Genomic DNA, 13443 nt, shown 5'->3' with positions numbered 1-13443 from the left:
GAGAGGTCCAATCCCCTGAACCATCCAGTCCTAGTATATCCCTGTGCCTGTCTCCTAAGCTCTGAGGTGACAAGCTCTGAGCCCGCTGGCACTGGAGCAGATAGGTTCTGTATCCCTGTTTAATCCCAGGAGCTCTGCAGGCCTGGAGGTTAAAGGGTTCTGCATTTCTCTTCTAGACATTCGCCACCCATTTCCTTGTGTTACTTCCGAGACTGTGCCCTTGTAGAACTGAAGGCGGTGCACCTTTTGCCCAGGGGGTCCAGCTTGACCGGTGGGACCTCGGAAGCCTGCTCCAGGTTCTCCCTAAAGAAAGTTCAGAAAGGAGGCAGAGAATTTTGATTCCAGAGCACAAGGACCCAACATTTCTAGCGCTCTCTACAATTGCCAGCAGCAATCGGTCGCTTGGGTTTCTATTCCAGGACATCTGGAGGTGTGCACAAAATTATGCACAGGAATAAATCTCTGCTTAGGGTTACGGGATGACTCCGGGTCATCAGAAATAGACCAATCCAGACCTAGGTTTTCCTCATGTAGATTTATAGTTCAGCTTATCTTACGAAAATTGGAAATACAAGTCCAAAGAGGCAACAGGGCAAAACCAGGATTGGCTGAGCCTGTCCCTGATGACCTGGGGTCCTGTGGTGGCCCAATCTAAAGCTGAATATAATTTCAAGTTTTTGGAACTGAAAAAAATAACGAGGCCTCTTTATTTTCTTTTGGAAATTAATTATTCTCAGCTTCTTGCTATAGAAACAATATCCTTCCCTCATTGCAGTGAACTGAATTGCAGTTTAACATACACAAAAGAGAATTGGTAATCTAGCTAGAGCTAGCACTCACATCCTTAAAAACATGGTAACATATCATAATAATGAAGGCAGATAAGACCAAATGGTCTATCCAGTCTGCCCAGCAAGTTGCTCACAGTAGTAACTGCCGCTCCATGCAGGTTACCCCCATGACTTCTGTTAAGTGTAATAGCTGCCGCTCCATGCAGGTTACCCCCATGACTTCTGTTAAGTGTAATAGCTGTCGCTCCATGCAGGTTACCCCAATGACTTCTGTTAAGTGTAATAGCTGTTGCTCCATGCAGGTTTCTCCCATACCTTCTGTTAAGTGTAATAGCTGCCGCTCCATGCAGGTTACCCCATGACTTCTGCTAAGTGTAATAGCTACCGCTCCATGCAGGTTACCCCCAATTCTTCCGTTAAGTGTAATAGATGTTGCTCCATGCAGGTTACCCCCAAGACTTCTGTTAAGCGACAGCTATTAACAGCTATTACAGCTGTCGCTCCATGCAAGTTACCCCCATACCTACTGTTAGGCTGCTTTGAGCAAAAATTTTTGTTTGTGAGCAAAGGTTTTTGGCTTTATTACCCTATGAGCACTACTTTCTTTGATGCAAAAAGCCTATCCATTTTTTGCTTAAAGCAACCCAATCCTTAGAGGGAACATTGGTAACAGCATGCACACAAACTTTCTTACATGCAGTACATACATACACTTGCATATTCACTCTCACACTCTTTCACACGCATACATGCTCATTCTCACAAACACACATACACAGTCGCTCTCATTCCTCTTATTCACTCTCCAGACTCTCACGTACATGCACACTCACTCAATTCTCTTCTTCTTCCACACACACACACACTCATCTCAGTAACTGCAAACACTTTGAGAAATGTCACAAACCCCTGCAAAAAAGAAAACACCTAGAACCTTGCAATACCATCCCATACCAGCACTATCTCAGGACTCACATAGCAGGAGTCTTATCTGTGACAAGGCAGCAATGCTATTATTATATCATGCCCTAGAATACTAAGACACCATCTACTGGGATTAACAGAACAAAGCCCTACAGAAAAACTATATGCCAGCAGAAATACTGCACCTCAGTTACACATGCAGAATACAGACAGACCCTCACCTTATACAGAAAAAGGACTACAAATTAGAAATTGAAACATTGCAGACAAAAATAAAATTGAAAGCCCGAGAAACCACTCTGAATGGTGGAACAGTTAAGAAAGAACAAAATAAAAATGTGTAATGCACATTCTCAACGATAACATATGCCAATCACTAAAATTTCAAAAATTTTTTTTTTTTTACCTTAGGCTCTCACTCACACATGCCCTTTCACACAAGCACACCTGCTCTCACACACACGCTGTTTCTCTCTCACACACACAAAGGTTTTCATATACTTTCTGTCTCTCACACACACACAGTGTCTCACTCCCACATGCTCTCTCTCACACACAAACACACATAGGCTCGCACGCTCACATGCTGTCACACACACTCACACAGTCTCTCAATTCACTCTCATACACATACACACTCTACAGGGCCTTAGACTCCGTCTTGCCACTGGGTCTCCTATTCGTGGGTTGCTGTGAGGTCTGCGGTGGCTCTGCCACAGATGCTGCTTCTCTTTTGCATGTGGGCTGAGGCTCCTCCTTCCTGCCAGTGCGGCTCTGGCAACATTTTTCTTCCGGGGCCGTGCAAGCAGGAAGGAGGAGGAGCACCCGGAGTTTGGGGAATTTCTTCTTTCCTTCGGGCCCCGGTGGGATGAGCTCCACCACGACCCTGCCAGCCTCCCTCTCACTTCGGACCCCGGTGGGCTGAGCTCCACCCCAGCCCTGCCGGTCTTCCTATGCGCGGGGTGGGGGAGGGGTAAAGGTTGCACGTGGCCATGAGAAAGGTTATGCGCAGTCGCACATGCAAGCAGCTTAGAGGGAACATTGGTAGTGGCCCCCATGCCTTCTGTTAAAGGGTAGCAACTTCCGCTCTGTGCAGGTTACCCCCATGCACCCTTTTCTTCATTTCCAGCCTCTGGGGAATCGCATTGTTTATCCCATGCTCTTTTGAATTCAATTACTGTCTTCATGCACAATTATTCTCTGTTTTATAATAACTAAGATGTCTGTTCTTTTTTTCCCTTAGTCTGTATTTGAGCATGGATTTAATCATTGTCTTTCCCCAACATCTCCGCCCGGTGTGAAGCAAATCATCCTACACTTATTCCTAAGAAAACAGAGAGGTTGGCTTTGGGTTGGTGGGAGCTCCGTTTTAGCTTTGCTTTCCATCTGAATGGGAAGAGATTAGCATTTTGCGAGGCAATAGGCTACCTTGGTGTATTATTTGAACCAGATCTCTCGGCCTGTGCCCAAGTGTCCGCTATCATGTCACCTGAGTGAACCTGTAACACGGGACCTGTTCATCGTTGCTTTCAGTAGAAGAGGGCAAAGCTACTATTTAAGATAGGATATGTCATGGCTCTATCTTGTCTGCTTGATAAAAATTGCCCTTTATTCTCCAGCTAGTGAGAACGTCTATTGAATAAATTGCATTTTCCTGAAGTGGATATGCCAGACAGCCAGAGGCCACCTTACCTTCTGTCCCTTCTCACCCACGTCGCCTTTAGCTCCCTACGAGAAATAAGGATGTCAGGAATCAGTTTCCCCGTACAGCCAAGTAACATTTTTCCTAGTGTCCCAGAAAGATTACCAGGATGCCATTAACAGCTCATCCCAAGGAATCACTAGCGCCCTGCCTGGCCCCTCCAAATGATTCCCACGCCTTATTACTGTATATTTAACACCGCTGGACTCCAACCAATAAATCAGTGCCTACAAAGCAGAATCTCCCTGTCTTCACCAACATGCGAACTGCGGGGCAGGTTTGCAGCACTAGGCCGCTGGCTGCGGTGATCAGTTTGTTACACATTCTGTGTAAATCCACAATGGTTCCTGTGGCCCAAAGCTTAATCCCCCTGCTTTGCCAATGGCCTTTGCACCAGTGTACCTCCAACAGAGTCGGGCGGTAGGGCGTTTACCCCCTGTCCGAATGCCTTTGTCATGCCATGAATCCTTCTGCAAGCCGCCGGCTTCAAGCCCTGATTCACAGCTGGTCTCCTGCATGGCCCCAGCCAGGCGGCAGTGCCCTCCGCTTTGTAGTGCGCCGGGCTCAGAGCTCAGGGTTCCCGGTTTTGGCGCCCTTGACACGTCACCGAGTGACCCGCACACTAAGCCCATCACTCACCTTCTGCCCAGCAACGCCAGCTTGCCCTGCCTCCTCCTGGAATAAGTAAACATTACACGGATTAACAGGAAGCCCCCATTCCCATTACTTTCTTAAACTAATAATGAATACAGAACTGCAAAATAACATTCAATAGTCAATGTGAGAAAACGGGGCCTGGACTCAACCCCAGTAATGGTAGGGCTAGAATGCAGCAGATGGCAATTGCACATGTGCCTTACAGCAGCAATATTGACTGAATTATTCAGTGTCAACATTCCTGTTTCTTGACTCTACCGATGTTTCTTTTGGTCTTATTCATGTCTCTTTTTACTTTCTCCTCTCACCCCGAGATTTTACATTTTTCTTTCTTTTGCAATTTCTTTTTACTTGAAATAAAAAGCGTGCACCTTTTATTGCGGCCACACCTCTGCCTTTTTACTCGATTCCTCTCCACGGCTGTCCGTGCTTTACTCAAGGTGATGCCTGCATGGGATCCTGAGGGCGGGAAACTGTGATGCACGAAAAGCTTCAACTTCTCTTCAGGTATGGATTAAAAAAAAAAAATGCACCCCTCCCCCCCAAGGATTTTGTTTGCTTTAATTGTTAAATGAATAATCTAGTTTATGAGGGCTTTTTTCCTGGCTGGCACTGGATACCACATTGGATATTTGAACTTTGTTTTCTGAGCACGGGAAGCTTACAGTGCATAAGGATGTTCCAACCCTCCTGTAAACCTCCCTTCATCACAGACAACCGTGCACATCCTCACATAGCTGAGAGGGATAACCACTGACAGTGCTGGCCTGCCCTCGCAGCAACGCTGAAGCATGAAAAGCCCAATCTGCGATTTTCCAGGTCAATCAGAACCAGAGCTGGAATCCATGAACCTTCCTGTGGATTTTGACCTTATTTTACCTCTCTCCCCCCACCCCCTACGCCTAACATGCCTAGGTCTGGTCACTGCAGTGACGGTCCTGGGGTGGGAGCCATGCAGCAGGGCTCCTTCTGGAACCGTGCCTTCATGGACTTTGGCCATAATGTGTTACGCTGAAGCAAAGTTTTAGCCACAGTTTAATGAGTGAGAATAGCTAGCACAGATTGAGCGTACTGGTTGTAGTCCAGGATGTGTTTGTGACATTGAACTGAAACTGCGGGGGAGGGGGAGGGTTAGATCAGCCCATCCCCATGGCCCAAAACATAGGTTTCTATAGAGCAGTGTTCCATATTCCTCTTCTGGAGGTATGCCTAACCAGTTGGGTTTTCAGGATATCCAGGAGAGGGGTGGGAAACACTGTTATAGAGTGACTCAGTACGGGGGTGCAATGCTTGTTAGCCTGGGCAAACTCTGCAGCTGGGCCCTTTCTGACCTTCAGAGTTTCCTGTGGGCTATTATTTTATCAATGTTGCTTTTATATAAACAGTTGCATTTGTTTCTTCTGTTGAGTGTGAGGTATTTAGGATCGGGGTGGCCAATTCTGGTCCTCAAGAGCCACAAAGAGGCCTAGTTTTCAGGATATCCACCATGCATATGCATGAGATAGATTAGCATGCACTGCCTCCACCGTATGCAGATTTACCTCCTGCATATTCATGGTGGATATCCTGAAAACCAGGGCCTGTCTGTGGTTCTTGAAGACCAAAGTTGGCCACCTCTGATGTAGGGTGATCATATAGCTCCATGTGAAAAAGGACAGGCTAATCCAGTCCTGGTTTTTACCCCACTGCATGCATGGAGATGTAATCCTGCTATGCTTAGGGCAATCAGAGCTATATCGCTTGCATGCACTGGGGTAAAATCAGGCCTGGATTAACCTTTCCTTTGACATGGAGCTATATGGACACCCTGCATATATTTGAACATTTGTCTTCCTTAAACCCTGGCAATCATATCTGGTCCCAGTCCATGTATAAGACTTGTGGTCTTTGCTTTGCTGTTTGGCTTCAGGACCTGACCTGCGTATTTTCCAGAGGAGGTAGCTGCAGATCTTCGGTGTCCAATTCCAGGCTCTAGAAGTTGAAATCAAACGGGAGGGAAGATTAACGATATATTGTGAGGGAAATTTGCAAAACAATTCGGCAGTAATATTGACCCTAACGGACAATTATCTACCTTGATCCTTTTATCTCCTCGTGGTCCTGGATACCTCTGGAAAAAGAGAGAATGGGATTGTGTGTTTAGTTTGTGCAGCTCCTTGACATGGCTCTGCCACGGCATGGCATGTGTCTCTGGGTAACACCTTGGTAATTGCAGGGAGAATCTATCCCCCAAATGGAGAGGGGGGGGGGGGGGTGTTCCATTTTGTCAAAGCCTGCCAACTTTTCAAATCAAACACTCCTAAGTCGCACTAATTTTCAAAGCGAACTTCCACACATAGGTTTGCTTTGAAAATTTGCCCAACCACATATTTGCGCCTGCTAATCTGTGTGCAGGTTCTATTTCAGGAAAATGGAGCGGCCTGCTTTAGAAAGGGAAAGCGACGTGTGTAAATGCGAACCCCTCCCTCACCTCAGCTCAGTCCGGGTAAACCTTTCCCGCCTCCAGGACGTCCGCTCTATCTCCTCGAGCAACACCAGGTCACTGTCTGTGTGATATTTCACACGGTCTATGCTGATCCCAGCATACCCAGGCAACATGTAGGCGTGACATCTTCCAGACACCAAGGGTTCTTACAAACACTTTTGTTTTTGTATTTTAGGCTGAATAATGTCACTTGGCCTGTGCCAGTGGCTCCTGCAGCTTGTCGGATCATCAGACTCCCCAACCATGAATATACGTGAGACACATAGCTGCAAACCTCTGATCTAGGAACCAGGGTTACTTTGCATGTCTTGGTTACCTGGCATTTCCACCAGGCTTAAAGTAAAGGATCTTCGTACTTACCGCGCCTCCTGCCAGTGATTTCCTGGCTCCAGGAGCCCCAGGCAAGCGAATCTGTACAGGGCAACAAGCACAGAGTCATCTGCTTCATCAGTACCTATTGATCCTTTTTTTTTTTTTTAGTCTATAACTCACCCAGGAACTTAATTTCTTACAAATAATTTAAACACATATTCTCTCGCTTGCTTCCACAAGCCATTTTTTGAAAACTCATGTATCTAAGAAGAGAACAAGCCAGGGTGTTGGAGAAAGGCAGCGGGCAGGGGAGAACATGTTAAGCCCTGTCCCATGGTTATAAGAGGAAGTCAGAAGCAATGGGATAGCAAGAAGGCAACCGCTTCCTGTCAGATGAAATGTAGGAAAGGGGCATCTTCTGCAGGAAAGCAACACTTAATCAAATCAACCTTCCCTGCACTGCTTTCAAATTATGTTTTGCTTCATTTCCGAAATGTCAATGTATTTCAGCGAAACTCTTCAGCGAAGTCTTGTGTCTGCTGTGTTAGTCCACTTGTACGTGCATAAGTAAGGGTCCGCCAGTAAGTTTCAGGTGAGCCCCTTTTATTGGGCAAAACTCGCTACACCTGTGAGAGTAGCTTTCGAGAGCTCTGCTCCCCATCCTCAGGCCCCTGCAAAATTCCTCAAGACTACGGGCTCAAGTGAAACATTGCAATAGCACAATCCTAACATGCTGTACAATTGCAATACTTTGGACTCATCCCATGGGCGAAACGAAGTACCAGGCGTGGTGCCTAACGGGTGTGACAGTTTCCAGAGGAAGGGGGTGGGGGAAGAAAGAAGAATATTACTATTGTCATGCAATTATAATTAGGAAAATGAAAGCCCCAAGAGTGTTGAATGGGAGGACAGAGTCAGGAGCCTGGGTTTTTTGTTTGTTTGTTTATTTATTGTGCTGGAAATCAGAGTCAAGATGCTGGGCTCAATGGACCACTGGTCTGAGACGACACGGCACGTCTCAGGTTCTTATGGATGTTGAATGCACACTGTTTGACCAGGTTGCAGATGGTTTCAAGCCCTCATTGGGGTCAGGTGGCAGGGAATTAACCCTCCTCCCCCCTTCTCCCCGTATTTTACAGGGTTCTCAGTCTCGGCCCAAAGGCCAGGAGACATCCCCAGCTCATGAATCAGATCTGATGTTTGATCCTAGCCAAAGAAAAGGCTGAGGAGCGCGACTCATTTTAATGTTAACCAGTCTATCTCCACCTCTTCCCTTTCTCAAAGCATCCCAACACAGCAAATGGAGGTGACCAGAGCGACTGAGTTTCTTTACCGTTTCCCACTGGCCGCCCGTCATTCTTCTGACTCGAATTCGGTCGTCTGGTCCAGGACCTGCCTTTTCCTGCTTAAAACAAAGCAGGATTCATGATGACGCATAAGCAGGCAAGCTAATAGCCTGTGACTCAGAGCCCGCTGCTTTGGACTATTATGACGGGCCCTTAAAAAGTATCACAAACTACCTACGTAGTTACATAATAGATGATGGCAGATAAAGACCAAAATGCCCATCTAGTTTGCCCATCAGCGGATTTATGCACAGTTACCCGAAGCAGATCAGATTCCCACATGGAACCCCACCCCCAGTCCCACTGTGTGCCTTTCAGGGTTGCAGCTGCTGCTCTTTGCAGGTTTCCCCGTGCCATCCAGGAAGCACAGCGCAGTCATATCACTGCTGCCCAGGCTGCAACCATCACTCGGCGAAGGCATCCTCTGGGACCGATGCAGTAAAGTGCGCCCAGCCTAGCGCATAGGTTTAAATGCTGTTGGATGCACGTTTTGGACAGGCTAGACTAGCACCCGATGCAATAAGGAGATCAGCGCGTCCAAAACACGCTCCCAAACGAATGCATAGCGGAGGTCGCCCATCACATGTAAATTCCATGTAGAAGAGGCTATTAGCTATTACCCCCCAATACAGAAAATCGCTGGGTGCCCAACGCACACGTTTTAACCGCAGCACCAGAGGTGGCATAAAGTCAATCTGCAAGTCAAGGGCTCATGAGAAGTTAAAAAATAACGGTCCTCTGTGGTTCCTCCTACTTAGTATCAAGGAGACACTTACATTTACTGCTTGCGCTACTGAAAAATAAATGTATATTGACTTGATTAAAAAAAAAAAAAATTCTTCTGGACACACAATTTAGATGCCCATAGCAAGGGGCTCTTAGCTATGGGCATCTTCAGCAACCTCAGCAAAATTGGCCAGAAGAAGCAGAATAAAAAACGGACGCTTGTATTGAGCGCCCGTTGCAATTGTGGGCGCCTGATGCAGTTGAGAGCTAGGGACGCAGACTTCTCCCCTAGCACATCCTTTTTTTTTTAACGCAGCCCCTCATTTAAATACTGCATCGGGTGCCCAGGAGATGTGGCTGCGTGCACGTTAGGAAAACAGGCGCTCGGGACGAGTGCCCCTTTTCAACGCGCGTCTTATTGCATCGGCCCCTCTGTGTTCTAGAAGTCTGCCACTGTCCTTATCGCCGCTACCTCCTCCAGGAGGGCATTCCAGGCATCCACCCCCTCTCCGGGGGAAAAATTACCTCCTAACATTGTTCCTGAATCTACCCCCTGGGAGTTTGATGTTGTGACCCCTACTGATTCCAGTACCCTCCCTCAGCTAAATGCTTTCCTCCTATCACCTGCTACCCTGCCCCCTCCACTAAGTTTATTCCTCTCCATCTCTATGAAGTCAGCAATGAAAACCACACATGGTCCTTCACTGTTTGTGCTTAGGGAAGGTGAGAGACCCGACAGTACCGCCATCCACCGCTCTCTCCTGGAGCAGTTGGGGGTCAGCGGGGGAAGCCATACAGGGTAGAGGAGCGGCACTGTCAAATCTGGATGAGGAAGCTAACCAATTTGGCAGTGCAATAATAATGGGAGATTTTAATTACTCCAATATTGACTGGGTAAATGCAACATCAGGACTTGCTAGAAATAGCAAGTCTTTTTGTCACATCTTTGACAAACATCATCAACTGCTCTCTAGCCCAAGGATCCTTCCCAGACGATCTCAAAATGGCCTCAATCTCACCACTCCTAAAGAAACCTAACCTTGACCCGAAGGACCCTAACAACTTCCGCCCCATAGCTAACCTCCCATTCATCGCCAAGATCATGGAAAAACTAGTCAACTCTCAACTCTCAAACTACATCGAAGACAACAATCTCCTCTGCGCCCCACAATACGGATTCCGAAAAAATCGAGGCACAGAATCCCTCCTTATCTCTTTGACAGACCATATCTTATTGGGCCTCGACAAAGGAAACTCATTCCTATTGATCTTGTTAGACCTATCCGCAGCGTTCGACACGGTCAACCACGCCATCCTCCTAAACCAGTTGTCGTCCATAGGAATCAGCGGCACCGTCCTATCCTGGTTTAAAACCTCTCTCAACAATAGAGGTTACAAAGTTAAACTCCAAAACAAGGAATCCTCAAGATTTGACTCTGCCATAGGAGTCCCACAAGGTTCTTCATTATCTCCGACTCTATTCAATATTTACCTTCTTCCTCTCTGCCAACTTCTCACCGACCTCAATCTAAAGTTTTTCCTATACGCAGATGATATTCAAATCATCATCCCCATCAAAGACATATACTCTAATACTCTTGACTATTGGGAATCATGCCACCAAAAAATCAAACAACTACTCAACAGCCTACACCTCATCTTAAATTCCTCCAAGACTGTAATCCTACTCATCTCTCCTGAGAACAACACCTCCAACAGTACTCTTCCTACCAATCTACCTACCACACAAGCTAGAGACCTAGGAGTGATAATAGACAACCGGCTAAACTTCAAGGCACACATCAACAAAACAACCAAAGACTGCTTCTATAAACTCCAGGTCCTGAAAAGGATAAGACCTCTTTTCCATGCTCAAGACTTCAGAACGATCATCCAAGCAGTCATTTTTTCGAAATTAGACTATTGCAATTCCCTATTGCTAGGTCTGCCTTCATCCTATTCCAAACCACTACAGATGGTTCAAAATTCAGCAGCCCGAATACTGACAGGCGCAAGGAAAAGAGACCACATATCCCCCATCCTGAAAGAGCTTCATTGGTTACCCGTTTACTTCCGCATCATGTACAAAGCCATAACTGTCACCTACAAAACTATACATCAACTCACCACCCTTGATCTTCAAATCCCTCTCCAAGTATATAATTCAACTAGACCTACCAGAGATGTTTACAGAGGCTCCCTCCAAGTTCCCCCAGCGAAAACGACCAGACACATTACCCTAAGAGATCGTGCCACCTCCACAGCTGGCCCTCTTCTGTGGAACTCCATTCCTACAGATCTCAGACAGGAGCCCTGCCTCCTAACTTTTAGGAAAAAACTTAAGACTTGGTTATTCAAGCAAGCTTTTCCGGACACAACCCAATGACACAATCCAATGACTCCTAAAACACCATGCCTTTTGTATATAACATTTAATTTGTATATAACATTTAATTTGTATATTGTTTAACCATTTCTATTCTTTCCTCTCTTCTTCCTTCTCCAAGTTCGGCTACCCTTGTTAAATATAACTGTACCTTCGATCACCAAAGTTCTAGTTTTTATGTATATAATGCACTCCCGTTTTATGTAAACCAGCAAGATATGTTTTCATGATTGCCTGTATATAAAAACTCTAAATAAATAAATAAATAAATAAATAAATAAATAAATAAAATATAAAGTTCCTGGATGTAATAAATGACTGCTTCATGGAGCAATTGGTCCAAAGAGGGAGCTATTTTAGATTTAATTCTTAGTGGAGCGCAGGATTTAGTGAGAGAGGTAACGGTGGTGGAGCCACTTGGCAATAGTGATCATAGCATGATCAAATTTAAACACGCTCCCCCCAGATCTAAGACTAGAACCCAGTCATCAAGAGTTCAAAAAAAGACTGAAGACCTGGCTTTTCCAACAAGCCTTCCCAGACTCTCAATTCTAGACGGAAAGACTTCCTAAATATGAGGTATCCCCACATTATGGACACCGTACCAAGTCCTACTTTCATGAGTCTGCTACTGGACAACAATCTTTTAGTCCATAAATTCATCATATTTTATTGTATCTATTTTGCAGCGTTAATATGTCAATATTTCTACGTTAAATAGTTAAACTGTATATATAATATTTATTTATCACTGTTAAACTATAATATTTATTTATCATAATGTTAATTTGACATCCAGTTATATTGTTACATCTGTTCCACTGTTCTTTGTAAAGCCACCCTCTCTGTTGGGCAGTTTATCGTTTTATGTAAACCAGATTGATTTGTAATCCCTACAAGAATTTCGGTATAAAAAAAAATTAAAAATAAAAAAAATAAAATAAATAAACTAATAACTGGAAGGGGGACAATAAGTAAATCTACAGCTCTAACACTAAACTTTCAAAAGGGAAACTTTGATAAAATGAGGAAAATAGAAAAAAACTGAAAGGTGCAGCTGCAAAGGTTAAAAGTGTTCAACAGGCATGGACATTGTTTAAAAATACAATCCTAGATGCGCAGTCCAGGTGTATTCCACGCATTAAGAAAGGTGGAAGGAAGGCAAAACGATTACCGGCATGGTTAAAAGGTGAGGTGGAAGAGGCTGTTTTAGCCAAAAAAAAATCCTTCAAAAATTGGAAAAAGGATCCATCTGAAGAAAATAGCATAAAGTATAAGCATTGTCAAGTTAAGTGTAAAACATTGATAAGACAGGCAAAGAGAGAATTTGAACTGAAGTTGGCCGTAGAGGCAAAAACTCATAATAAAAACTTTTTAAAATATATCTGAAGCAAGAAACCTGTGAGGGAGTTGGTTGGACCGTTAGATGACTGAGGGGTTAAAGGGGCTCTTAGGGAAGATAAGGCCATTGCAGAAAGACTAAATGAATTCTTTGCTTCCGTGTTTCCTAATGAGGATGTTGGGAAGATACCAGTTCTAGAGATGGTTTTCAAGGGTGATGAGTCAGACGAACTGAAACAAATCACTGTGTACCTAGAAGATGTAGTAGGCAAAATTGGCAAACTAAAGAGTAGCAAATCACCTGGACCGGTTGTTATGCATCCTAGGGTTCTAAAGGAACTAAAAAATGAAATTCCTCATCTATTAGTTAATATTTGTAGCCTATCATTAAAATCATCTATTGTACCTGAAGATTGGAGAGTTGCCAATGTAACCCTAATATTTAAAAAGTGCTCCAGGGGCGATCTGAGAAACTATAGACCAGTGAGCCTGACTTCAGTGCCAGGGAAAATAGTGGAAACTATTCTAAAGATCAAAATCGTAGAGCATATAGAAAGACATGGTTTAATGGAACACAGTCAACATGGATTTATTCATGGGAAGTCTTGCCTAACAAATCTGCTTCATTTTTTTGAAGGGGTTAATAAACGTGGATAAAAATGAACCAGTAGATATAGTGTATTTGGATTTTCAGAAGGTGTTTGACAAAGTCCCTCATGAGAGTCTTCTAATAAAACTAAAAAGTCATGGTATAGGAGGCAATGTCTTTTTGT

General features: G+C 44.8%; 1 protein-coding gene across 12 annotated transcripts in view; it reads right to left on the bottom strand.

Annotated features, from left to right (window-relative positions):
• The window catches only part of LOC115098596 (collagen alpha-1(VII) chain-like), a 420825-nt gene that overhangs the window by 171052 nt on the left and 236330 nt on the right, over window positions 1-13443 (bottom strand). For 11 of the 12 annotated variants that reach the window (XM_029615285.1, XM_029615292.1, XM_029615282.1 and 8 more), the window contains 7 exons: window positions 8205-8276; window positions 6920-6970; window positions 6149-6184; window positions 5992-6045; window positions 4057-4092; window positions 3408-3443; window positions 244-303 (listed from right to left, as the gene is read on the bottom strand). In XM_029615285.1, the coding sequence (XP_029471145.1) occupies window positions 244-303; window positions 3408-3443; window positions 4057-4092; window positions 5992-6045; window positions 6149-6184; window positions 6920-6970; window positions 8205-8276 (345 nt within the window). The remainder of the gene's footprint in view (window positions 1-243; window positions 304-3407; window positions 3444-4056; window positions 4093-5991; window positions 6046-6148; window positions 6185-6919; window positions 6971-8204; window positions 8277-13443) is intronic. The other variant, XM_029615284.1, reaches the window with a different exon arrangement.

Source organism: Rhinatrema bivittatum, chromosome 9 (genome assembly GCF_901001135.1).
Source record: "Rhinatrema bivittatum chromosome 9, aRhiBiv1.1, whole genome shotgun sequence".
NCBI classification, from domain to species: Eukaryota; Metazoa; Chordata; class Amphibia; order Gymnophiona; family Rhinatrematidae; genus Rhinatrema; species Rhinatrema bivittatum.
The sequence above is the reverse complement of the archived record's forward strand: the minus strand, read 5'-3'. Positions and strand labels throughout refer to the sequence as shown.